Genomic DNA, 27,503 nt, shown 5'->3' with positions numbered 1-27,503 from the left:
TCCACCAGGCACCTTGTATGTGCTATGCATCTTTAACCTTCGTGGCAATCTGGGTAGTCGGGAGGGCACAGTATAATCATTTTACAGGTGTAAAGACTGGGGGTTGACATGCCGTTGTTCAAGCAGTAAAGACAAGAGTCAAGTTCTGTTCTGCCTGACTCTTGAATCTGCACTCTGTTACTATTTCCCTTCTGGAATCACTGGGACTGAATTTACAGTGACTCCTAGGAAAACAATCTACCTCTTGACCTCCAGCATAATTCCTAGCAGTCTGGGACTGTGGATGCTCTCCTCATACTTAGCCTCTCTGCCCCCAAGAGACATTGTCCCCCTGTGGACAATGAGTTCAGGAACTTCTAAAAAGTAATTTACATATTCCCATGGCAAATCTTTTCCCACCCAAATACTAAAGTTCACTTTATGACCTTCTGGTATAGAGTCATTGTTTTTCTTCCTTCTCATTCTTGGTATTTTCTATTGAGCCAGCTTTCAAACATATGAGGCCACTTTCCTTTACAGACATAAACATAACAAAGAGATAAACAATCCAAAAAGATAAGTCTTATTATCATGCCCAATTTGAAGGTGAGAAAAATGTAGGCATAGGCAGAAGAGGGGCACATGGTGAATATGGACAGGGTAGACCAGAAGTCTTCAAGATGCAGAAGTCCTGAAATTCTTTGAGGAGGCAGATATTTGCAACTCTTTCTATCTTCATGAGCCTGACCTGGTCTTTCGTTTGTTCTTAGCCATAGCTGGGCCCTGAATAACTACCCCTTGAGGTCTCTTAGAACTGGGCAGCTTGTTCCCCTGGTACTGCCTGCTCCCATCTCTTCTGGGACACTCCCCTCCCACCTTCCCCAGCCAGGTTCAGAGCAGTTACCATCAAAAGGATGCCTCTGATCCCCATCAGTTTCATCCTCAGCAAGGATCACCTCCTCTGTGGATGAAGAGGACAGAGTTAAGCAGTGGCATCTAAAGGATTTTTCTGGGATGGGTGTTCCCCTAAACCAGAAAGGAGATACTCCCATATATCTCCACTCTCCCTTTGCTGCTGGGGACACTCACTCAGTCAAAAATACACTGTTCATTAGTGTCTGACTCCCAGCCCAATTTCAGCAACAACAGGAATAGCCAACATCATTCCCACCTCCCACAAAGGTTTTGAAAACTCAACATCCTTACTGTTGCCTATAAAGGCTTGCCTGATCTGGACCTCCCTGTCCTTTTTTCCCTCCCATGCTCCCCTCACTCATTCTGCTCCAGCCACACTTACTTCATTGCTATAACTTAACTCTGCTACTACTATAAGGCCTTTGCATTTGGTATTCCTGCTGCCTGGGATGCACTTCTACTAGACATCCACAAATTTCCCTTTTCACTCCATGCTTGTCTCACTCAGATGTCACCTCCTCACAGAAACTCCCTTTGATTACCCCATCTTTGGTTGTTTTCTGCTCCTAAGTCTGCTTTATTTTCATCTTATATGTTTCTTCATTTCTGTCTCTCCACTAGAATATCAGAAGCTGTGTGGGCAGGGATTTGACCTGGTTTGTTCATTGCCATATCTTCAGCGCCTAGAGCAGTACTTGGCATCCAGCAGGTGTTTCTGAATAGGTGAAAAATAAATGGCTGTTCTTCCTAAGAGATGTAGTCTGGATTACTTTACTGAATACTCAAACTATGGGGTGAACATTCAATGATGAAGTGTGCATGTAGGTATGTAATAATTAGGGAAATTGACGCACAGGGAGGTGAGCTGCACTGCTTGGAGGTAGCAGACTGGGATGCAAACCAATGTATGGTTTTAGAGCTCTACCATTATGTCACATCTCCTGGCTTCGTCCCAGATGAATCCATCATAGTCTAGATTCCTGCTGCCAAAGACTGGGATGACCAGCCAGATCTTCTTCCTTCTCTCACAATGGTCCTCCCTTTATCTATCTCCAAACTGCATATGTGCTGTGGTCAAGGCTTTCTATTCCCAGGCCCATGATAAAAGAGTCTCACCTGCTTTTGAGATCCACTCCATGTACCCATTGAGTTCTCTTTCAATCTGTTGCTGCCGCCTCAGCTTCAGAAAAGCCCGCCGATTTTCCACACGCTCCCTTTCTTTGGCAAACTCCCTGTAGAAACACAAAAAAGCTGGTTCTGGCAGTTTCAGAAATTTTAGGGAGTCTCTGTGTGTGTGTTTGGGGGGCTCAGAAGGACAGTGGAGTTTAACAAGGAAATTAAGATCTTCTGGCCCTCCCTGGTGGCGCAGCGGGTTAAAGAACTGCACTAAGAAGCTAAAAAGCCACTTCTGCATGAATTCGATTCCCGCCTGCCCTGGAGGTGACCACATGGTGCGGCAGACCTCTCCTGACCCGCCCGCTGCTCCCCTCAGCAGTGTATTTCGTCGATCTGCCTGTTCTGCACCCCACTCTGTCTCTGGTGAATCCTCTCAGCCTCCACATCTCTGGCCTGTACCCCAGTTTCATATGAATAAATAAATCTTTAAAAAAAAAAAAGATCTTCTGGGAGAAGAGTGAACATTATAGGAGTGGATATCAATGCCAGCTACCCACAATTTCCAACAAATATACCCAGGTAGAAAAAAGTAAGGCCAAAAAACTATGCCTGCTGGCTATATACTCCACTTTTATTCTACTCTCATTATATGTATTCATGGCTAAAAACTATTTTCAGCCTTCCTAACCAATGAGACATAAGTGAAATTTATGCAAAGGTCTTGTGTTGCTGATTAGATCCCATCTCTTCCTGTTTCCCTACTTCCTTTTCCTGTCTGGAACATGGGATAGCTTCCTTTTGAGCATATGACAGTCAGCTTGAGACCAGGAAGTGCTAATAAAATTGAAAGCATCTGATAAGGTTGCCAGAATGACAAACTAGAAGGATCTGGGGTTCCTGATGGTACCATAGAACCACCATACCATGTCCAAGACTTATATTGAGAAAAACAAAACCTGTTTATGATTAAACACACCGATTAAAAAAAATCTTGGCAGTAGGGAGCAATGTATGTCATGAAAATATACATCAGAGTGGAAACATAGCCTTTAAAAAATGTAAATTATAGAAATTAAGACTTTTTGAATCTGGAAAGTTTGGGAAAACCTTCTGAATGAGAGATGGGCTTCAGAAAGAAGTTTCCTTTCCCTTGGGTAAAGATAGCATAATGCCAGGGGCACAGGCTGGTGAATTGAGGTTAGACTAGATTTTAGTCCCTACAAGTCCCTTCCCTGGGTGCCCCAACAGTGGCACTTATGCATCATAGTGTGTAAATAACTGCAGTGAACTCAAGAGGTCTGTGCTCTTCCTGGAGAATGAAGACAAAACTTTGTTGCCTTTCCCTGGGAAGAAGATGTGACAGGTAATGTGATGGAGAGAGTAGCAGAGACTTACCCTGACAGCACACCCAGTACAAGGTTCAGCATAAAAAAGGAGCCAATGATGATGAGAGGGATGAAGTACAACCAGTTCCAAGTGTTCCCTGAGGCATCGTTGCTCTGTGGGAAGTGAAGCAGGAAATACGGTGAGTATAGAGAGGGACTCATATGGGGGAAGGGGAGCTCTGGAAGCCTGGAGAGGAAAATGGAAGACACATCATCATCAGTGAGAGAAACTCGAGATACCACTAATAAGGCAAAGCCCTCTCAGAGTACTTGGAAAGCAGCATGGAACTTGGGGGGAATTCCTAGACCAGACTCTAAGAAGAGAAGGGCAAACGAAAGCCCATCCAAATGTAGATATGAGCCCCTAGTTCCCTCCCATTTCCCTGACATAGTCTTATATTCCCTTAGAGAAGGCAAAGTATGACAAGCAAGTTAAACAATCAAGCCAGATGGCAGGGCAGTGTGCCTTTTCTTCAGTTGTCTCCTTTCTTTATTCTCAGCCACCATGAAAAATTCCCAGAAACACACAGCTATATTTTAAAAGGTCATTAAGTCCATAAATATTATTGTTTGATATACAGAACAGAATTCTGTGGCAAGAAGTAAGTAAAAGGGAGGGAAGAATATCAATGGAAGGGAAGGAGAGAGTTATCAAAGAACTTACAGGATATTTTTGGTGTGCCAGGCTTTTCTCCAAGTACACTATCTGTTAGCTCACTTACTCATTTAGTTCTGATATTTCTATATTATTGTCATGCCCAACTTATAGCTGAGGAAACTTAGGCCCAGAAACACAAAATAGTCAATCTGAAGTCATAGAGCTACACAGTGGTATATGTGGGATATGAACCAGGCAGCTGGACACCAGAACCCTTGACCTTATCATCTATCTAGAGAGGGCTCAGGCTTAGAAGCCAAAGCTTTGGGGATAAGAGAAGGGGAGAAATCTTCCAATGGTTCATAAGTTGCATGGCATCTGGGTCTCCAGGTGTGGCTTTAAAAGCTCACCTTTAAAAAGATACTGCTGTTACTGCTTTGCAGAAAGGTTAAAATGATAAAGTCTGACATTACTAAGTGTTGAGGAGGCTTCAAGGAAGTTGAAGGGGGACATGGTTGCTGTAACAAATACATATGTACTTGGTGGCTCAAAACTACAGAAATGTATTGTCTCACAGTTCTGAAAACCAGAATTCCAAGATCAGAGTATCAGTACAGTTGGTTCCTTCTGGGAGCTCTGAGGGACAGTCTATTCTATTTTACCCTCCTCCTTTGGGGGGCTTGCTAAAAATCTTTGGAGTGTCTAGGCTTCTAGATTATCATCCTAACCTCTGCCTTCATCTTCACACAACATTAACTCTACGTGTCTATGTCTGGCTCTGTGGCTCAATTTCCTTTTTCCCCCTAATCCAATCATACTGGATTATGGCCCACACTCATGACCTCATCTTAATTAATTACTTCTGCAATGACTTCATTTCCAAATAAGGTCACAGTCTGGGATTCTGGAGGTTAGGACTTTTAATACATAAATTTTGGGGTGTGTATGTGTATGTATGTGTGGGGACACACACAATTCAATCCACAACACTTTAGTATGATTACTTTGAAAAATGGTTTGAGAATTTCTACTAAGGTTAATCATATATTATTATCCAGAAATTCCACTGTTGGGTTGTTACTCAACAGAAATGTGAACCTATGTATGTCAATAGCATGTGCAAAATGTTTATAGCAGTGATCTTCATGGTATCCTAAAACTAGAAACAACCCAAATTCTAACTGATGGGAAAGAAGGTGAATAAATAGATACTTGCAGTGAAGGTCTGCCACTTGTCACACAAAACCTTAAAAAGTTAATATAGAGCAAAGGAAGACAGAAAATAGAAACTATGTAAGTGCTCATTTATGCAAAATACAAAAAGAAGCAAAGAATTGGAAACCATGCTTGGGGTTCTTATAGGGCACCCTTTGGGGAACAGTGATTAGGGAGAAGGCACCAGTGGCTTCTATTTCCTGATCTGGGTGCTGGTTACATTGTGAGTTCAGTTTATGAAAATTCATCAGGTTCCTTTTCACTTAAGATCTGTGGGATTTCCAGTAACTTCACTTTACTTTAATTAATTTTTTTTCTTTTAAAGTCGACTTTACCTTAAAAAGAGAAGAAATTCTGGCATATGTTATAACATGGGTTTACTTTGAAGATATTATGTAGAGTGAAAATAATTGCCAAAAGACAAATATGATTCCACTTTCTTTCCCTAGAGGAGTCAAATTCACAGAGAAAGAAAATAGGATGGCAGGCACCAGGGACTGGGGGAGGGATCAGGAGTTACTGTTTGACAGGAACAGCATTTTAGCTTTGCAAGACAGAAAGAGTTCCAGAGATGGCCATATGGTGGTGTTGGTTGCACAACAATGTGAATGTACTTAATGCCAATGAACGTACACCTAAAAAAGGATGGTAAATTTATATTCTGAGTATTTTACCACAATAAAAAATTGAAAATGTAATAAACAAACATGATAGCCAACTTTCATCACGGGTATGGTTCTGAGGACAGCAGACATGTGCCGGCAATCAGCCCATGTCCTTGTTCTAGTAAGCCCCAAGTATTCCAAATGTTTCATTTCTGGAGGGTTCTAGAAGATTGCATGGAGTCAGCAGAACAGGGCTGGACAGAAGGCAGGGACGGCTTTGTGCTTCTCGCCTCTGATGGTACAGTGGCTGAGGCCTCTCGTTCCCATTTCTAAGGCTAAATATAGCCCAGAAAGAGAAAACCTGCACTAGCCAAAGGAAGAAAAAGTCTGGGCTGTTTCGGGAAGCAGACTTTGGAGGGGGACAGAGCAGTGGATGGGGTTAGGGGAGACAGGGATGATGGGGAGGGAGGAGTTGAGGCCCCTTGATGGTGTGAGACAGCAGCACTCCACCTTATACTGCCCATACTCCAGCTCCCTAACAGACACGGGGACCCCTGGCCCAAGGTATGCTGCCAGCAGTGCTAATACACATGATTCCATGATTTGGCCTTCTTGAGCTCATTTAATCTCCCATGAATTCCAAAAGGCAGTATGTCATATTTGACCATCTCTCAGGTGAGGAGACTGAGGCAGGGCAGGTAAAGTTCCATGCCCAAGGAACTGCTGTGGATTGTATTGTGTCTCCCTGAGTGAGAGACCTCTCCATGATGATCCCAGGACTGTCATGGGGGCATGTAGATGATTTAAAGCTGAGATTAATTGAAGTCTTGTAGGACTTAAGAGAATTTACTACCATTCCCTTAATTACCTGAAAGAATAAAGATTGGAGGTGCTACCCAGATTTGTGGCTATCTCTAGAAACAACATTTCTATTAGAGAAACCCATCTAAATAGCAAGGAAAACAGCGAGTTACAGAGCATCAGGTTTTTTTTTTTTTTTTTTTTTGATTTGATGAAGTCACCTTTCTCACTTGAAGTTCCAGACTCCATCCCGTCCCTTAGCTCAGGATAAATACCCTCCTTTTGTCCCATTTACTTTAGAATTTACATCAATGTAGAGTCCCCATGTATACAATTAAATTTATTCTGTTCTCTTACTATATATCTGATGTTAATTTGATTGTTGGACCAGTCTGAGCAGATAAGGAGAAATTTCTATCGCAACTCTACATGCCCCCAAAGATTTTGAGATCTTACTCTTGGTACCTGTGGATGCAGGTCTTTGCCGCAGTGACAATTTAGGATGAAGTCGTGAAGGGTGGGCACCAATCCAGTATGACCAGTGGCCCACTAAGAAAGAGAAAATGCCAGCAAGACAGAGACAAACCAGGAAAGGATGACTGTGCGACAACAGGGGCAGAGACAGGTAGGACGCAGCTGCAAGCCATGGGGTGACAGGGTGGGCAGCCAGCACTAGAAACCAGGAAGAGCAGGAAGGACCCCACCCAGTCTCTGGAGAAAGCACCACCCAGCAGCCCATAACCTTGATTATGGCCTCTGGCCTTCACAACTGTGAGATCAGATATTTCTGCTGCTTAAAGTCACCTAGCTATGGTACTTTGTTATTACAGTCACAGAAAAAGAATACTGAACTACTGAAAGCTTAGTCGTTCTTGAACTATTAAAATGGCAGAGATATTCCCTGCAAATTCATCACCTCCTCTCACCTCCATCTCTCACCCACAATCACTCTACTTCAGCTTCATGGTCACCTTATAGGGTCTCAAATACCCCAAACTATGGTCTACCTCAGGGTCTTTGCATGTGCCACTCCCCTTGTTTAGAATGCTCTCCCCAGATTCCTAGCTGGCTTTTCCCTCACCTCCATCAGGTCTTAGCTCAAATGTCTTTCCTGATGGCCCTATTCAGCTGCTCCCTTCATTTCTTTCTTTCTTTTTTTTTTTTAAAGATGTATCTTATTTATTTATGCATACAAGAGCTGGGACATACAAAGGCCAGAGGTGTGGGAGGTGAGAGGATGCACAGGAGAGAAAATGGGGAACAGAACAGATTGACTGGAATACACTGCTGAGGGGAGCAGTCCGTGAGTCTGCTCAGGAGAGGTCTGCTGTGCCCTGTTGGTCCCCTCCCTGGGTGGGGATAGAACTTGTGCTGCAGTGGCTGTGGATAGCTTCTTAGTGCTGAGACTTAATCCCTTGTACCACCAGGGAGGCTCCTGCCCTCTTCATTTCTTTTTTCTTTTTAATTACTCCCATTTCTTTTAAAAAAAAAAATTAAAAAACTTACTTAGTACTTTATATCATTCTTCATTTTGTGCACTTTTTCATCCTGGTTGTAATCTCCATAGATTTCCCACCACCAATTGGCCCCCTTCATTTTAAATCTCATTTCCTGCTTTATTTTCGCCCCTAGCTCTTCTCTAACCTTTACTTACTACTTCTGCTTGCTCTCCATCTCTGGAGCTGGAATGTCCATTTCACAGAGGGCAGGGACACTGTGTTTCTGGCTCTGTCCTATATTTTCCAACATATACTAGGCAGTGCTCAATAAATGTTTGTTGAATGACTAAGTGAGAATTGGGTACAAGATCCATATACCTTTGTCCTCAGCTCCAAGTCTTGCTTCCATTTCCTTTTTGGCTTTCCCTTCCTTGGGACTGAGATCCTGCTATCTTATTTTAGAGACATTTATTCTCTTTCAAATCTAGCCTAAATCATCCAATTACATGTTCCAGATTTAAAGACTCACAGAGCAGTTGGCAGAGATTTAGGTGGTTTTTTGATTGAGAGTTGGGTTCTCCCCAAATGGTAGGCTCTCCATTTTTCTTAGGAGGAAAAGGGAAATATATTTTCCAAACAGGAAAACTGGTATTTGCATGGCTAGTCTATGATAGCAAAAAATGTGAAAGGCCCAAAGTTTCTCTTCTAGGTTCTTATCTTCTCTGGTAGTTTAGATTAAGGAGGTGTGCACACAGCTTGGGTTTGAGGAGGTGGATGAGGGAGGAAAAATTGGTTGTTAATAATATAGGGAGGGATGTGTGCTCAAAAGCACCTTGTCTTTCTTCCAAAGGTTCAAAGAGTTCTACTACCCAGTATGCTATTTCTCACTGGAGCTGTCACTAAGTATTTGTGGTGTAGGATGGGATAACCCATCCTAATCCTCCTTTGTTTGGCTGTGGGCTATATGTAAGTGTTGGCTGATGAGGAATGAATGGAAATACCTATGGACGCTGGGACCAGAGCATTGAACTATCATGTGGAAGCCTCCAGGGCTCTTTCCTTCTGGGACAGCAAGTGGCCATTCCCAGGTGGTGGCTGCTCTATGAGTTAGGTCAAAAGTGACTATGTGAGCAGAGTCCTTTCTCCTCCATTGCCAACCTGCACTAGACATTTAGCACGAACAAGAAAAGACCTTTTTTGCCAAAATCCTAGAAAGTTTGGGGAATGTTTGTTACTGCCTAACCTAGCTTACCTGACTGATGCAACCTGGCATCTCCTTAGTTTGTTCCTTTGTCTCCTGCAACTCCTTCTCAAATGTCACTTTCTCACTGACCTTTTATATAGAGCTCAAGAGACAAGTGGGGTAAGAGAAATCTATCCCTGGTGGAGAAACTGCTATCCCCTAAGGGTAAAGTTCAAAATTGCAATGAGCTAGTTAATTCCATTTGCTAAGCTTCTTTCTGGAGCCCAGTTTCCCCTTGGGGTCAGCTTGGTTGATTCCTTCTCATTACTTGGCTTTAGATCTACTATATCCTCTCTTAGAGAAGACTTATAGACCTGATGATCGAAAGGACCTGCCTCATGCTACAACACAGCCAGATTTTGCTCTCAAAATTATCTTGTCAATTTATATGTTTACTTGTTTGCAGATGTCTTTGTTCCCTAAAATGTCAGTTCTCCGGGGCTAAGAACTTGACACACAGTAGGAGCTCACTAAGCTACGGTACCTGGGTGAATGAACATAACCCTGGGGTGCTGGGTAGTTTACATAATACTAAAAGTCATATAGGGAATGTATTTATTCCAGGTTCAAATGCTCAGGCTACTTTCCTGAGAATGGAGAAGCAGATGCGACAACTGCTGTGGCTTTAGGAAAGTCCTTCTGAGTCAGTGAAACGCCCCTCAATTCTTATAATCTCCACACCCAGTGGATGGGGAAACAGGTTGAGAGAGGTGATGAATGGGCCCAGCTCACGCAGGGTGGGGATGGCACAGTTTGGGCTAGACCTGCCATTCTGACTTTTTGCCCCTACTTCGCCCCTTTCCTGCACTTTTACAGTATTTTATGTTTATAACGATTGGTCTCTAACAGCCTTAAACGAAAGGAAAATACTGATTCATCCCAGCACTGCCGGCACCTAGTGTGCAGTGTGGTGCCTGGTGCTTAGCAAGTGCTCGATAAATACTCATCAAACAAATTAATGGCTGAGTCCCAGTGAAATCCTTAAGTGCCTTCTGTTTTATGGCTGATTTTCCTCTAATTTTTTGAGCATGGTTCATTCAAAAAAAGTATAAAGGATGTAAAAAAATTACTCAGCTCAGGAAAACACCTACTTTCCCAGCATATGGGATAAAAATGGGGTGGATGTGATTGTGAACTAGGCAAACCCCTAGAGTGGCTGTGGGGGAGGTCTATGTCCCAGTGTCCACCTGTTACAGATCACACAAAACCTGTTTATTTTTTTTTTGTGTGTGTGTGTCCTTTCCCTATTTGCTCTTAAAATTGCCCTAGTTTGGATGATAAATCATATGGCCTAGGAGGTTTCCTGTCACCTTCAGCTTTATCAGCTCCCTTAGTCAGCCAAATAGGCTGTCCAGCCAAATAGGCTGCTTCACTGCTCCTCACAAACACCAGGAACACTCCTGCCCCAGGCCTTTGCATTGGCTGTCCAGTCCCCCTGGGGTACCCATCTAGGAGATACCTGTAAAACTCCCTCTCACCTCTTTCAGACCCTATTCAGTCTGCAACATCGCACCTTAATGGTCCACAACCTCTTAATTTACTACTTAATTTTTCTCCTGAGCTCTCATCATCCTTTAAGCCAGGGGTCAGCAGACTATACTCAATGGGCTAGCTGCCCATTGGGCTTTTGTAAATTATGTTTTTGTAAATTATGGTTTTACTGGCGCATGGCCGTATCCATTCACTTATGTGTTTTCTCTGTGGCTGCTTCTGTGTCATGACAGCAGATTGAGAAGATGCAACTAAGACTTCATGGTCCACAAACCGTAAAATGTTTAAGATACAATCTGTCCACATATATAAATGTAAATAAATGTTTAATTATCCGCTAGATCAACTGCTTCCCTCTTAAAATGTCAACACCCCCAAACAGAGATTTTTGTTTCTTCCCTTTGCTGCTTATCCATGGTGCCTAGAAGAGTAAGCAGTAGGTATTCACTGAAAGCTTCTTGGTTTAGTGTGTGATTTAAAGTTCTCCCAAATGAATTGCCTTGATATTGATCAACATGAACATCTACAAATGAGCAAGGACTCAGGCCAAAGATTAGTTCCAACCATTAGCTAAAGGACATAAACTTAACAGTCGTAAATTAAAAACAGTTTTGCCATTTTCCTAGTTGACATTAACTAGGGAGAAGAGTGGAGGGGAAGGACAGAGGCTAGGGGTAAGGGAAGAGAGAGGAGGAAGAGAAGGCAGAGGAAGGAGGAAGATTAACAAGAGACAAAAAGAAGGGGAAAGGAAGAGAAGTAGAGAGTTAGGCAGAGAGGGAGTGAGTATAATGATTAATTCCCAGGGCTAGATTCTAACCTCGACTTTGCCATCCATGACTAAAGGATGTCTTTATCTCGGTGGGCCTTGTTTTACTCATCTGGAAGATGGGGCTAAACTTCACAAATTTGTTCCAACTGATGATGCAAGGAAGATGTATAACTCACTAATCTCTCAGCTAATGAAAGCTAAAATTCAAGCTGTTCTTATCCCACCAGGAATCCTGATGATCTCAAGTGGTCCAGGCCATGACTCCCAATTCTCTCCACTGTCCCTTCCTTGTAGGAACCAAAAGACAGCAGTTTCCATCACCCACACACATCCCTAGGCTGCTTTAGCCCAGCTGGTGAGGAGTATGTTGGGGACGTCCCCTGTGTGGGGTGGGGGTGACTTCTCACTCTTCTGAGCCAAGCAGGGCACATATGGTGAGGGGGTCCCTGTGAAAGAGGCCACCTGTTGCTCTAGCATCATGCAGAGCGACCAGCTTGTGTCTCCAACAAATGGCCCCAGTGCATCCCCCTTAGAGCTCTTCCATCCCACTCCTTTGAGTTCAGGGAGCTAGTTCTCAGTCCTATTTGCTGTGAGAGGTGGTAAGTGGCAGGTTCTGTGGGAACCAGCACCCTGAACTTGGTTCTGGACCTGTTTCCTCATCTGTGAAATGGGTTACTTAGAAAGCCATTGAGATGGGGTCCTGGGTGAACACAGAGAAGTACCCAGAACAGGGAGGCATAGAGGACAGGAATGACAACACATGATTCCAAAAAGCCTTCCAGCTTGGGCCTAAGGAAGGTGGTAGGGAGGAAGAGGCTTGGCCAGTGGGTACAAAGTCATGTGGGTATCTGAGAGGTTAGAGGTCAAGGGCAGAGATCTGTTGTGTCAACTGAGATGTAGCAGTTAGACAAGTTAGACCTCACTTTGGGCACAGAATTTCAATATACAGTCACACATCACTTAAATGGTCTTTGTCAATGATGGACCATATATGTGACGGTGGTCTCAACAAGCAAGCCACCCAGCCTTGGTGAGGAATGGGCTATACCATTTGCATGTGCAATGACACTCTATAATCTTTACACAATGACAAAAATTGCCTAAGAATGCATTTCTTAGAACACATCCTCATCATTAGGCTAAGTAGGACTATCTCTAAATGAAACTAAATTGCTTTGTTGAAGAGATATCTGCAGCCCCATATACACAGCAGCATTACTCATGAAAGCCAGGTCCTGGAAGCGACCTCACTGTCCGTCAATGGATGAAGAAAGAAAATGTAGCTACATACATGATAGCACAATATTAGCTTTAAAAAGGAAACCCTGGGCTCTCCCTGCTGGCACAATGGGTTAAAGCACTACACTGTGAAGCTTTCCACAGCCACTGTAGCATCCCATCCCAGGCCAGGGAGCTGACCCAAATGGCATGGCAGACCTCTCTGACCCATCCGCTGCTCCCCTCAGCAGTGTGTATTTCAGCCAATCTGCCTGTTCTGTTCCCTGATCTTTCTCTGGTGAATCCTTTCACCCACCACACCTCTGGCCTGTACCCAAATGCCCATAAATAAATAAATTAAAAAAAAAAAAGGAAACCCTGAAAGTTGCAACATGAGGCATTATGTGAAGTGAAATAAATCAGACAGGGAAAGGCTAATCTGCGTAATCTCATTTATATATGGAATCAAAATAAACAAAACAAGTAAAAAAAGACCAGATTTGTGGTTACCAGAGGTAGGGGTGGAGAAATTGGGTGAAGGTTGTCAAAAAGTAGAAATTTCCAATTTTAATATAAGTACTGGAAGTGAGATATAAAACACGATGACTATTGCTGATCTCGCTTTATAGGGTATCAGACAGTTGCTAAGAGAATACGTTCTAAAAATTCTCATAATAAGAGAAACGCCCAATTTTTTTGGTAACTATGGGAGGTGATGGATGTTAGCTAAACTTACCATGGTCACCATTTTGCAATAATATATGTCAAACCAATAGGCTCTACACCCTAAACATATGTAGAGTTTTATGTCAATCATAACTCAATAAAACTGAAAAATAAAAAAATCTCACAGTGGACTTTTTCCTGCTCTCAATCTTTAATCTATTTTGCCCCACATTTCAGAGAGCATTTTAAGAAATTAAATTGCTTCTTCCTCCTTCCCTCTCGCCTTTCCCTCTTTTTCTTCTCTGCCTCATCTCTCCTCTACCCACTCCCTTTACCTTTTTTCTTTCTCCCTTCCGCTCCTTCTCCCCCATTATCTATTTTTCAGCTCAAGACACAGAGAAGGGAAAATTGGGGCACAAGGCTTAATACCACCACGTCTTGGGTAGGCAACCTTGGGAAATTCTCTCAACCTCTAAGACTGATTTATAAAATGAAGGGCAGTAATATCTCTCACAGATCATTTAAAAAGAAAACTTTAGGCTTTAGTTGGATGTCATCAGGTTTCCTATTAATGTCCCCTCTCTATTCTGGGACCATACATGGCATTTCATCATCTTATCTCAGGCTCATCTGGTCTGCGACAGTTTTTTGGTTCATCATGACCTTGGCAGGTTTGAAGTGGACTGGCTGGGTATCCTGCGGAATGCCTTGCAATCCCGGTTTGTCTGATGGTGAAACTTGGGTTATGGGCCTTGGAGAAGAAAACCAAGAGGTGGGGCTCCTTCTTCACCACATCAAACCAAGGGTCACTTGGCTCCACATCCTCAGGGGATGCCAACCTTCATCACTTGGCTAGTGTGGTGTGGGCTAGGTTTCTTCACTGTAAAATGCAACTTTTCCTGCTTTAACCTTTGGGAGTGAGCCATTCAGCCAGCCCACTCTCAAAGTGGGGAGCTTAAGTTACATCTTGGAGGCAGAGGGAGTATCTAAAATAATAACTGGCATTCTTCTGTAAGCGAATTTGTCTCTTCTTCATTCAATTTATTCATTTAATAACATTTATGGATCACTTAACTGACATCACTATGTCAAACAATCATTTATTTGTTTTGGTGTAGACTCTCTGGATGGATTATGTGAGATAAGAGCATCCTACACAGTGGACACCTGAAAATGCTTATCTTGTTGTCCTTCTGCCCTGTCTCCTGGTTTCCTGTTTACATCCTAAGTGTTTAGTGAAACAAGGTTAAATATTTTCCCTGATGATGAAAGTAAGGTGTGCTCATTGCAGAAAACTTAGACAATAGAGAGAAGCAGTAAGAAAATTAAGATCTCTGAATCTTACTACCTAGAAGCAATTTTGGTATGAATCTTCCAGCCTATATTTTTTGTACTTATATTTTAAAAGTTACACACTTGAGATAAGGTGCTATAGACTAGACTGTGTACCCCACAGTTTAAGTGTTGAAGTGCCTTGATGGGATGGTGTTTGGAAATGAGGTCTTTGAGAGGGAATTAGATCATTAGGCAGGGACCTCCTGATAAGATTAGTACCCTTAAAGGGAGAGACACCAGGCTGGTCCCCCCATGTCCTTACCATGTGAAGACAGAGCAAGAAGGTGGCCATATGCAAACCTAAGAGAGCACTAACCAGAACTGGTCCATCCTGACACCCTGGCCTCAGACTTCTGACTTTGGGACTATGAGAAAATACATTTCTGTGATTCTGCAAATCTCAGTCTAAGAGATTGGTAATGGCAGCCCAACCTGTGTAGGACACAGATTTACCTCACCTTGAGCCCTTTTTAAAATCAATCTTCCCCTCCTCACTCATCATTCTATGGTGAGCATTTCCCCACATCTTTAAATACTCTTCCAACAGATGATTTTGAACGATGACATGATATTCCATCATATGGAAGGACCATACGGTATTTAACCAGTTTTATTCTATTTTTATAAATATAATACTGGGGTGTACAACCTGATATAAACCATTATCAACATTGCTGATTAGTTGAAGTTAGGCCTTTTGCAAAAGGTACATTAAGCAGGAAGACAAAGGGAGAAAGAAAGGAAGCCAGCTGAAAATGAGAAGAGCTTGGAAGGGACCTGAGCACACAACATAGGAGAGCTGCTATGGTTTCCTCTGCCAAGAATGCTCTTCCCTGACACTGTCTTCTCTGTGGAGAAGTGTCTTCTCTCCTCCTAGGCCCATGCCATGGTTGCCTGACCTACATGAGACCCTGGCTTCTATCACTTGTCTTCTTGGACTCCCTAGGGCAAGTCACCCCACCCCTTATTACACATTTACCTACACTCTAGCTCCTACTTTATAGGTACTTTATTATTTATCATGTTAATTTGTCATGTTTACTTCACTCTCTACTACCAGGGTGGAGATTTTTGTCCATCTTCTTTGCAGTGTTCCAATCACCCCAATCATTCCTGGTGCACAGTTTGCACTCAATAAGTAGTTATTGAGTGTGATTAAAGAATGGATTGCAATGATGTTGGGCAGTATTTATAAACCACTGTTCATCTAGGTAGGGTGACATCTGTTCCTAGGGAGTCTGAGGGGTTTGCAGCAGATGCATCTGGCTCCCCTGACAGTTTCCAGCAAGACCACACTCAAAGGCCTAGGCTCTAGCACAAGGATAGAAACAAAAGATTTGAGACACCATGCCTGCCTGTGACAGGGAGAGAGCGAGGGACATACTAGAACAGGCCTAAGCAGTTGGCAGATGGCAGAACACAAGGGTAGAGAGACAAACAAATCCAGAGAAGTAGTTCTCACTATTTGAAACTCAGAGACCCACCTTGGTCCTGCCTTTACTGGATGTGGTGGTGGGGGAAGAGCAGGGGTTAATTTGGGAGATTCCCAGACAAGGATTAGTCAGAAATTTAGATCTCAGCTGCCTTTGGGTAAGTGAGCCTGGGTAAGTAGTTGAGAGCATAATCAGGACCCAGGCTGCTTGGGCTCCTGAAAGTAATTGATCTTGGAGGTGTTATGAAAGATAGAGTTAAAAAAATGTGTTGAAGATGTATTATAAACCATAGGACCTCCAAATGCGACTTTATTGGAAATTGGTTTGTTGCAGATGAAGTGATGAGGTGGAGTAGAGTGAGCCCTTAATCCAACATGAACAATTCATTTCCTCAGGTGTTGCTGGAATTTTTATAGAGAAAAATTCAGAAAAAAGATTCCTCCTAAATTTAGATGTGTTTCTAAATGGTACCTGTTGGGGTGGAGAATTTGACCTAAACAGAGCTCACCTGAGACCAGGCACTGCTTGGTCAGAAGGTTCTAGGACCCTGGATAACCCAGTGCATGGTAGAGAAAATGGGGGTAGGCACCACATCTTGGCGGACCTGTGCCCTTCTCACCCCGAAGAGAGCCATGGCTGGAGGAGGGCCAATGAGGACCCCAGGTCAGAGCCCCCTAGCATAGGTCCAATACAGCATCATCTTGAAAAACTTACACAAATATTATTTAGGAACTGTGTATGCTCTAGATCTCCATGTCCTGAGGGGTCTTCCTCTACCTTAGCATACCAATGAACTCCCAACCCTGTGTCCCCAGGGGCCTCCTGGGACTATGCTGTTCTGGAGCTGCCTCCCTGGCTCAGGGTCCTACTGCTGCAGCCTCGGCAGCTGCCTGGCCCCATAGGCCCATCTCCCACTGAACCCGCATAACTTACATTGTAGAGGAGGTCAGTCCACCCTTCCATGGTGATGCACTGGAAAACCGTCAGCACTGCAAACAGGATGTTGTCAAACTGAGTGATCCCATTGTTGGGCCCTTCCCAGTAGGGCTGACATTTGGTCCCATTTGGGCAGGTGCGGGCGGGTTCCTCTGTTCCACATGGAGCTGGAGACTCACTCTGAATGTCATCTATGAAAGGGAAGGGGAGATATAGGCACCTGTGAGGACTGATGCTGTTGGGGGAAAAATGGCTATTTTTTTCAAGACTAATTCATTTTTTTGTCTTTAAAAAAAAAAAAACAAAAACAGTGTTTGACTTTGCTGATTTATTCACAATCGTTGATGCCATTCATTTCTTCTCTAAGTTTTGTTACTTCTCCTAAACTTTGCAATGATAAACTTTCTTTAAGACTTTAAATGTGGCTTTAGCTCCATCCATAAATTTTGTCATGCATTTTTTCCATCATTGTTCAAAGGAAGTACTTGACAATTTCTATTAGTTCTGATTTGACCCATGGATAACTAAGAAATACAGCTTTTTAGAAAAACTTGTCAAATAGATACACTTATCAACTTAGGACTACTTTGTCACCTACCTCCCCCCTCCCACATTTTGCTTTATAGCCAGAATAGTTTTAAAACAAACCTTGAGTAAATTTATCCATAAATAATTTCTTGTAATTTTCAAGCACTTTGAGTTACCTTTTTTGTTACTGATTTCCAGCTTTACTGCACTGTGATCAGATTGCATGTTTTCTATTGTTCTGTCCTTAGGAATCTGTTGTCGAGATGGTCCAAATACAGTTGATTTTGGTAACTATGCTGTGTGCATGGTGAGGTGGCTGGGTACAGGGCTCTCCAGACTTCATTAGGACATATTTGTCAATCGTGTTGTGTTATTCTCCTGTAGCCTGACTGATTTTTTTTTCTTGAGATGTACTGGGCCCAGGGAGCTGTTCTGGGGGCGAGGGAGACCAGTACACACAGTTCTTAGCCTTAGGCATAGGAGCTAAGCTTTCTCCCCAGATAGCAGGAGGCAGACTGTGAAAATGCCACCCAGAAAGAGACTTGTGCCAGTGGACGCTCCATTTGCCGGAAAGCATAAGATAGCTTCCCAGTGACACGAGGCTGGGTACTACTGGTCCAGTCTGAATTCAAAGGTGTTAATGGAGGGAGACAAGGAGAGATACCTCTGTCAACACACGTGTACTTGACCTTTCCCCGCTGGACCAGAGCAGCAGGTAGGAGAGAATTTTATTCAGTGAGTGGTATTTTTGAAGACTTTCAACAAGTGACACTGACTGCCCCACTAAACAGAAACAAATTTCAATGTATGTGCTACCACTCTCTAGCTCCATTCAGCACACAAAGAGAAATAAAGCAACACAGCACGCATATATCTTATTAGCTCATTGGAAGGCGCAGTGAAATAGAAACTCCAGGTCATGAGAAGATGTAGACTCCTACCACTGCTTTCGGAAGTGACAATGCTGCTTGGGAAGCAGGGACCACGAGTTTATGTTGCTGGGAACGTCTTCTCCACCATGCTGGATGTGGCCCAGGGACTATTATTTAGAAAATACAGGTTGAAAGGCAAAATCTTTAAAAACTGAAGGCTTGGGGTAAGAACAAAAAGTCCATGGGCTCTCATAATAATGAGCACTACTATTTGCTGGGAAGATCGCTCTGTCTGGAACCTTCCTTGTTTCTACCCGGTGCCTGAGCCTGGCTGGCTTCCTCCCTGCCATGGTGTGGCCCCTGCGAGCTGAGCCCTCCTTTCCTCCAGCTACAATAACTCCAGAATGTTCATATTTGGTGAGGGATAAAACATCGCATTAGCCGTCACTGGTAAGAACTGAATGCAAACGAGGGGCTTTCTCTCCTCAAACTACTCTGGAAGCTCTTGGAAAGCAGAGAGCCTTCCACTTAATCCCTGCCTGTCTGAGAGCCGAACCTAGAGTCAGGTGCACAGGAGTTGGGCTCCTCGTAAGAAGGGATCTACAACCAAAAACTTGTCTATCTTTAGCAGATTTGCCCAGTGGTGTTCTCGATTACCATCCTCCCTCAACTCCCCCCACCACTGACACGAGGGCTGCTTCTAGAAAAGCAATAGTCCCGAGAGTCTGAGGAATTTGGTTATAAATATATTTTAAAATTAACCTGCTGCCGGGGTGTCTGTATATATCTGTCTCTTACTCACACGCCTTATATTTTTAATTGTGAGCTTTTCAGTCATCCTCCTAAATCAAGGCTTCCTCCCCTTGGGTTGCCCCACCCACGTCTGTCCCCTCCCAACCTCGCTGAGACCCAAGCCAGTCTCCTGCCCTCTTGGCTGGAATGAAAGAAACACCCCAACCAAACCTAGCATCCAGGAGTCTGGTTTTTCTGCCCTGGGCCGAGCTTTCTGAGAAGCCCTTTCTGTATCCCTTCCTCTCACATTTCCACCTAGGTGACGAGGCCAAGTGCAGAAATAGTTCTGTCTCAATTAACACCTTCTTCATCGGGGAAAGAAATAATTAGGACATCCCATATTGAGCAAACTTCACAAGCTCAAGAGAGGAGACAGGAGGAGTAAGAGAAAAAGAAGAGGAAAAAAAGCACCCCAAATATACCTTCCTTACTGCGTTTTCCTCCCATCTGGGGAGGTCTGGGGAGATGGCTGGGCCATTTGGGTCCCCAGGTGGGGAAGGTGGGTCAGAAGTCACTCTGAGTCTTCTTCCCAGTAAGACAGGCCTGAAACTTTGTCCTCCCATGGGGAGCCGTCTTTGGCTTCACAGTCCACTCAGTCCACTCCCTCGGTTCACAGTGGCCTACACCCCTCACTAGCAAAGCCATTCAGGAGGTCTGCACCAATTATTGAAACAGGTTTCCTCCTTATCCGATTCCATTTTATTAGGCTTCAGAGAACAAAGAGCCTGAGTTTAGACAGCAGGGACACCACCCTGCCATGCTGCGGTTGGGAGCCAGGTCCCAGGGAGCGTGCCTCTTGTCCTGTGACCTTCCTCCCACCTGCCACCCCCACTTTTCACCCTTGGCCTGTCGGTGTGGCACTGCACAATGGAGGGAGAGCAGGGCCAGTGAATGATTGGCTGGTGCCAAGGCTCCCAGTTGGGGTGTCTTCCAGCACATTCTGGGGCAGACTAGGAGGAGCCATCCTGGCTCTCTTGCCTCCAGAGTGGTGGGTGGCGCCTGCAAAGAGATCACACCCTTTCCTTCAAGGTAAGGTTGCTTTTGCCTTCTTCCTGTGGTGCAACCTGGCAGAGGCTGAAGTCGCACAGGGTAACCAGGCAGAGGCTGCAGGGCTTTGTCTAGAGCCCACTGTCCTCTGCCCCTTTCTGTCCTCTCTCCCAGAAAGCACCTCCACCATCTGCTCCCGCCAGTGTGCAGCTGTGCTGGGACATTAACACCCATATGGGGCAGACCTTGCTCCTGTCGGACAGAGGATGAGTGCCCGGCTTCCTCGCCCCTCCCGTGGGGTGGCTCTGTTTCCTCTGCTGTCTCCCAGAGATGCCCAGTGGGACTGAGCCCCGGTTGCCACATTAGTGGTCTGCTTGGGAATACCCCTTTACTAGATTCTTTCCTTCCCAGTCTTATTGGCTCCTCCCCTCCACCCCCCTTGGCCTCTTCCCTCCCCTGGCACTTCCTGGGATCACTTCCCAAAGAAACCACTGAGCCGTGAGACAGCTTCCAGGAGTTCCCGGCACAAGGCCCTAGAAACAACCAGAACCTCAGGAGCTATTTGTCCCCCTGCTTAGACTGCAGTGCTTTTAAAAGGAGGTTCTTTCAGTTGCCAGCAGAAAGAAGCAAATCTCTACATATCCCTCACAGGAGATTGTTCCCAAGGGAGGAAAACTGCAACAACAAAAACCAAGTTATAAGCATCAGACCTACCTGTCCCCTCTTCAAAGCAGGTGGTATGAAATTTTCCCATATAAAATTCTAACCCTATGATTGCAAAAATAAGGATTGCAAAAAATAGGAGGAGGCCGATCTGCAGCAAGGGGATCATTGCCTTCATGATCGACTTCAGCACGACTTGTAAACCTGGGGAGACACAGAGAGAGGCCCCACGGCCCTGTAAGCAAGTGCCCCAAACCCACACTGCAGACACCTCCCGAAGGAACCCAGAGTACACTGGAAGTTGGGCATAGGCCATGGTGAAGGAAGATGAAGGGCCACACAGAGACTGGTTATTACAATAAATAGAACAACTCCTCTTGATATTGCAAAGAACTTTTTAATTTGAAATATATTTTGAAATGTATTTTACATATGCTGTCCACTGGTTGGGGAAGAATGGGGTGGAAGCCACAGCTTTCTGAGCCATGTTCCTAGATGTTGAGTGACTTGCACTCATTTTTCTAGTTTTTTCCTACCAAGAGGGGGCGTCTTTTCCGAATTCACACAAAGGCGCTGCACAGGCAAGTTGCTCCCCTCTGCACTTCAGACTGGAGAAACCAGACAATAGTTCATTCCAATAGTTCATTCGCACTGCTAAGGCTAGGGCCAGTGGGCTAGGGCCAGTGGTGAGTGCCAAGGTAGAATTATGCCCATTTTACAGAGGTGGGAAGCGAGGCTCAGAGGTGTCATGATTACAAGCATGAGGAAGAACAAGGCAGGGTCTGAATCAACCTGAGCATTGTTGGAGCCTGGGCTGAGTGTTAAGAAATCTCCAGTTAAGTTTCCAACCTACAGCCTGTGGCTGGCTTCCTCTCCTCCCAGCCCTCTCTCCTTCCCTCCTCCCTCTTCCTCTCCTCTCCCCTCTGCTTTTTTTTGCACTTCCTTTCCTTTCTAGCTAGTCTCCCTCCCTCTCCACTCCCCTCACTTTTTTACTGACTGTGACTTTGGTTGATAAGGTTATTTATGTTTCAGGTGTGCAGCCTCACCTATCAACATTAAATTACTATTATTATATATGTATATATATATATATTTACATCATTTTGTGCATATTTTCATCTCAGTGGTAATCCCCATGGGTTTCCCACCCCAATTCACCCGTGTGCCATCACCACAGTCCAGTGCACTCTTCCCACCCCAGTTCTGATCCCAGTCTCCTTTCCACCCCCCATAAAATGTCTCTGGCTTATAGTTATTCAGTGTTTTCATTTTTACTCTATTACAGTGGTTTCTCTTTTTTAATTTTCCCACCCCGATCTATCAACATTTGCATTTACTACATTACGCTCATCACCAAAAGGCTAGTTTTCATCCCTCACCATACAACTGACCTCTTTTGCCCTACTTATCTTACCCCGCCCCCCAGCCCTCTTCCCTTCTGGGAACTACTTCTTTGTCTTCATGGTCTAAGTATTTGTTTTTGTGTTTTTCTTTATCCAGCACGCACAGTGAAATCCTAGATCAACGTTTCTCTGTCTGACCACTCAGAATAATAGCCTCAGGTCCACCTTGATGGGATGTCACATAAACCATGACAGCCCCTCTGACAGCAGTACGAGAGAGAAGCTCTGTCTGGGTGTCCGAGGGGCTGCTACACCCAAGGCACAAAAAACATAAGGGCGTACTGACAAGGCAGCGCAGCACGTGGCTGAGGCTCGGGATTGGATGTAGCAGTGTCCAGGCTGAGTCTCCTTCGAGCCAGTTACCCGTGTCCAGCTTCTGTGGGCAGTGGCGCTTCATGGCTCTCAGTTGCCTGTCTTGCCTTCAAGTTGCCCTTGGTTATGGGAGCTGCTGCACCTGGGGCTTCCCACTCCCAGTAACTGCCAGCCTAGCACAAGAGGCCGGCCACCTCACCTCTCGTGGGAGGGCCACGCTGGTGCTCAACTCCAGGGTGCCCCGTGAGGCCTGGCTGACCATCCTTGCTTGGCTCCTGCCCCTGCCCCACCCTGCTGCCCTCATTCTGTCTCCTGAAGGAGGCCCCCTCTTCTCCCTCCCCCCCCCCAGTAAAGCAGGTGACATCTGAGCATTTACCTGCATCTGCTCTAGAGAACCAGACCCGCTCCTGTACTAACTAGAGACGTGACCTTGAGCTGTTCAGGTGGCCACTCTGATTCTCATTTTTTTCATCTGTAGATGGGGACTACAACAGCACCTTCCTCTCAGGATTACTTCATGCCTACCAATGTACCTGGAACATCACAGGTGGTCATTGAACAGACTGTTTTTAGTGCTAGCTCTGGGGGGGGGGTGCTTAATTTAACATGGTGCAGGCACTTGCTGGAACCTTGCAGACACCTGAATAGAAGCTCTATTCTTCTACAGAAACACCACATCATCAATGATCCAGGAAATCTTACACTTGGTTGAAAATGAGCCTGAACAATGAAGCCAATAAAATGTAAAATGGGGATGGTTACAGAACCTGTCTCAAGAGTAGGTGAAAATAAATGAGCGTAAAGAGAGGAAACTAATTAGAACAATGCCTGGCACACAGCAAACACTTTAATCACAGCAACAATGATAATGATAATAATATCAGTAATAATTGTCAGGTCAGTCCTGTTTTGTTTTGTTTTTTGAGCTGAACCTAATCTTGATCCTAAATATTGCAGTTACCTCCAGGGAGTGGACAAAAGCATCTTTGGAAAATGAGAAAAACAGCACAGAGTAGGTAAGGATTTTGGAGCTTACTTCTGTACAACTATAAGAACTCAGGGGAGTGATTTAACCTTTCTGAGCCTCAGCCTTCTGGATCCTTCACTGGATAATGGTGAAGGCAAATTCAGATAATGCATGTAAAGCTCATTTTACACTCCCTATACATAACAGAAAGTTAACAAGTGGTGACAGTCACCAATAGCCGAGATTTGGGTCACACTTGCTAACTCCTTGATCGGTAACTGCTCAGCACTTGACCCTGCTCAAATTATTTGGAAGCTCTGAGCCTCAGTTTCCCCGTCTGTGAAATGGACACGTGGGCACAGTCCATTGTCACAGGCTTGTGAATAGCAATGAGATAATAAGCGGCACTCAGGTGGCCCCTGATGGACAGCAGAGGCTTAGTGACTGGCTGCTGTGGTTATGGGTGAGGCTTCTCATGAGCTTTTAGGGGCTCATGGGATTTGCAGCTAGATTCCTGGGGGAGTTTCTTAAAGAGGAGCCTGCCATGATGCACATGGAGAAGCATTTAGGGGCCCCTCTAAGATGGCTGCAGAAGGGAACAGAGTGTTCCTGGGAGCCCGATCAGACCCCTGGCTGGGGTTGGAAACTCACGCACTTGGGATTCCAGACACCAGCTTGAGTGGCCGCAGGACTCGAACTGCCCTCAGTGTCCGTAGGTCAAACTCCGTCCCAACTGTTGCCAAGATGCTGGAAGAAAGAAGCCATAATGGAAATGAGAGGGTGGGTCTCAAGGTCCTGCCAGAAGGCGAAGGTGCTTGGGACTCTGTCATTTACTGACCGAGTGACCAGGGACAGGTGACTACATCTCTGGACTTCAGTTTCCTCACCTGTAACAGTGTTAATGGTACCTGCTTCATAGGATAAAAGCTCCCTTGTGGCACACAGGTTGTCAGCTACGATGGCGAAGATGGAAGGGGGTAGGTTTAGAGGTTAGGTAGGGTGATATTCAACCTGTGATAAGAATGGATCTTGGGGAGGTGGTGGTGGCGAGGAAGGGCCAGGGAGATGTCCTTGGGGGTTTGGGCCCTCCACCAAGTGACAAGAAAGTCACTCAGTACCGAAAGCCCAGTCTGCATGGGCTCAAATCCAGGATGTCACTTCCCAGCTGGGTGACCTTGGGTAAACCACTTCTCCAAGCCTCAGTTTCCCTATTGCATAAGAGAGACAGCCATGGTACTGATGCCTTAAGGGTTATAGGATTAAATGTACTGACAATTAAGTGGCCAGCACTGTCCCTAGCACACAGGAAGTGTGCTAAGTTACCTGGAGACAAACAATGGACATGGCCCTGGTGGTGTGGATGGCTGAGCCCCAGAAGGGGACTCAAAGGAACCACTCTTGCAAAGGCAAATGGAATGAGAATCATTCCAACACAAGGCAACACAAGAAAGACGAACTTTCTGCTGAACCCCCCTGGAATACCCTATCTTAAAACCTTGGAGGTATGGTTGGATAGACTCTGCAGCCCCTGCTCAGTCAGCCCTGGGAACCACCCAACCCTGTTTCCTGAGTGAGTCCATTTCTGGAATAAATTCTGTAGAATGAGTGCTACAGAGAATGACAAAAGAGGTTGTCATCAGAATTTCAGATGATGGACAGGAAATGCTCCAACCCAGAGGGCTTTTCATCAAGAGGAGGGTGAGCATGCAAATAATTTGGGAGCATCTTGAGAGCTGTACAGGGGTCTGTGCCTTATCACTGTATTCTGGGAACAACCACTATTGGCATCTTTTTATCTTTGAAACAACCAGTATCTGCCTCTCTGAACAGCTAGTAAATAAACTTTTCCCTCAGGGTTTTCTCTGAAGCAGAGACAAGCCTAGGGGATGAACATCCTTATGCAAACAGAATTCAGCCCAAGACTGTATGGAGTAGGTGGACCTGTACCCCAGTTCCCTCTCCCCTCACTGCCAGTCATTCTGAGGCGTTAGTTCTGTGGAGACTCCCAGAAGGAACTGAGTCCAGCTGGCCACAGGGGCAACCCACCCAGCCACTCAGCTTTCTTTCCTTTCCTCCCCTCTCCTCCACCAGCACTTCCCAGATGATCCACTTGTGCCTGTACCCTTATTTCAGGGTCTATTCTGGGGCACCCCAAACTAGGACAGGAAGTGTTGCCAATTCCTTTTTAAGATTACACCTATTGCAGAGGTGGACATTTTAGGTCGGGTTGATCTGTTTTTCTACCATCAACAAATGTGATCTGAGTACATCCTACACAAGTGATACACAAGACCATCTCAGCCTCAAGAGCTGATGCAGAAGAGGAATGACTTAAAAAATAACACATACCGTGAATGACTGACACAGGTGTAATGTGTCCTCAGAACTGGGAAGACACCTGAGCGGAGGCAAATGGTGAACTAGTCTAGCCCCAAGAAGGGGCAGCTCAAACTGAGGTCTCAAACATAGATGAGGAGAAAGAATTTGGTCAGTGGGGAAAGAAGTTTCCAGTGTGGGGATATGGTCAAGACAGAGAACATGGGGAATGGGTGGAGGAGTTTGGGAAATACTAGGAACAGGTCAATGTCTGTGTGGATTTGGACGGGGCCTTGATGCTGGAGATGGAGGTGTGTGGGTGGGTGGCACACCATGCAACCCCAAAGAACTCTACTTGGCTCTTCCTTGGCCAATTTTCTCACATTCATTTGGGTACCTCAAATTCTGTCTTAACCATGATCATTCTCTTTCTGTATCTGGATGTCCTTCTTCTTGGTAGATAAAAACTATAGTTTGGGGCACACATAGCAAACCACAGGCATTGGCTGAATCCCATTAGTTCACTTCACAAATGTTAACTAAGCACTTACATGTGCTAGGTCCTCTCCAGGTGCTGAAACATGAATCACAGAAATTCCTGTCTGTGTGGGGGAGAATGAGGATAAAACCAATAAATAGGCCGGATGTCAGGGATGATGACAAGGGAGAAAAACAATGCCCAGGAAGGGGCTGGGGAATGAATGTGGGACAGGATGAGGGGAGTAGTGACATTTATATACTCTGGTAAAAGTAAGTTGTTCTTTACCACCTGGTAGGAAAGTTGTTTAGGTTAAAAAGATTCAGACCAGTTCTTCCCAGTAGAAGTGTAAGACTTGCATGTAAAATTTAAAGCTTCTGAGTAGCCATATTAAAAAGAGTAAAAAGAAACAAGCGACGTACATTTTAATAATGTAGTTTATGTAATCCAATCTATTCAAAGTGTTACAATTTCCATAGGCCGTTGATATGAAAGATTACTAATAAAACATAGTAGACACACATATTTTCTTTGGGTGGTGTTTGATGTTTGGCGCTGTTCTGTACTTCATGGCAAATGAAGTGCTCAGTAATCACATCAGACAGTGCAGGTCTAAAGAAAGAGATGCTGGAGGAAAGCGAGCAAGCAAGAGAACCAAGAGAGCAAGGGGTGAGCTGCCTCAATATGTCAGGCGAAACCAGGCGGAGGGCCTGCCAGTGCGTGCATCCTGAGGTGAGGCTCATTGCATGAGGAACAGTGAGAAGCCAGTGTGGCTGGTGTGATGATGAGGGCAGGAAAGGGACAAGCAGATCATCGCCCTTGTGGGCTTTGGGGAGGACTTTGGTTTTTGCTCTGAGTGAAGTGGGAGTCATAGAGGGTTCTGAAGAGGAGTGATGCAATCTGACTTATATTTAAGTAAGATCCCTCTTGGGGGCAGGCAGGGCGAGAAGCTAAGAGATGTGGAAGAGGAGTCTACTGCATTGGTCTAAGTGAACAAAGATGGATCTAGGCTAGCTTATGTTGGACACAATGGTAATGCTG

General features: G+C 44.9%; 1 protein-coding gene across 1 annotated transcript in view; it reads right to left on the bottom strand.

Annotated features, from left to right (window-relative positions):
• CACNA1A (calcium channel, voltage-dependent, P/Q type, alpha 1A subunit) overlaps positions 1-27,503 on the bottom strand; it is a 209,890-nt gene that overhangs the window by 87,852 nt on the left and 94,535 nt on the right. The window contains exons 4-9 of the mRNA XM_012728946.1: positions 24,324-24,415; positions 21,038-21,190; positions 17,142-17,335; positions 3,406-3,509; positions 2,011-2,126; positions 884-940 (exon numbers count right to left, since the gene is read on the bottom strand). Of these exons, the coding sequence (XP_012584400.1) occupies positions 884-940; positions 2,011-2,126; positions 3,406-3,509; positions 17,142-17,335; positions 21,038-21,190; positions 24,324-24,415 (716 nt within the window). The remainder of the gene's footprint in view (positions 1-883; positions 941-2,010; positions 2,127-3,405; positions 3,510-17,141; positions 17,336-21,037; positions 21,191-24,323; positions 24,416-27,503) is intronic.

The sequence above is a fragment of the Condylura cristata genome, unplaced genomic scaffold (genome assembly GCF_000260355.1).
Source record: "Condylura cristata isolate star-nosed mole 26May11 unplaced genomic scaffold, ConCri1.0 scaffold00024, whole genome shotgun sequence".
Lineage (NCBI taxonomy): Eukaryota > Metazoa > Chordata > Mammalia > Eulipotyphla > Talpidae > Condylura > Condylura cristata.
Note: the sequence above shows the minus strand (reverse complement) of the source record. Positions and strands in the feature narration are given on the sequence as shown.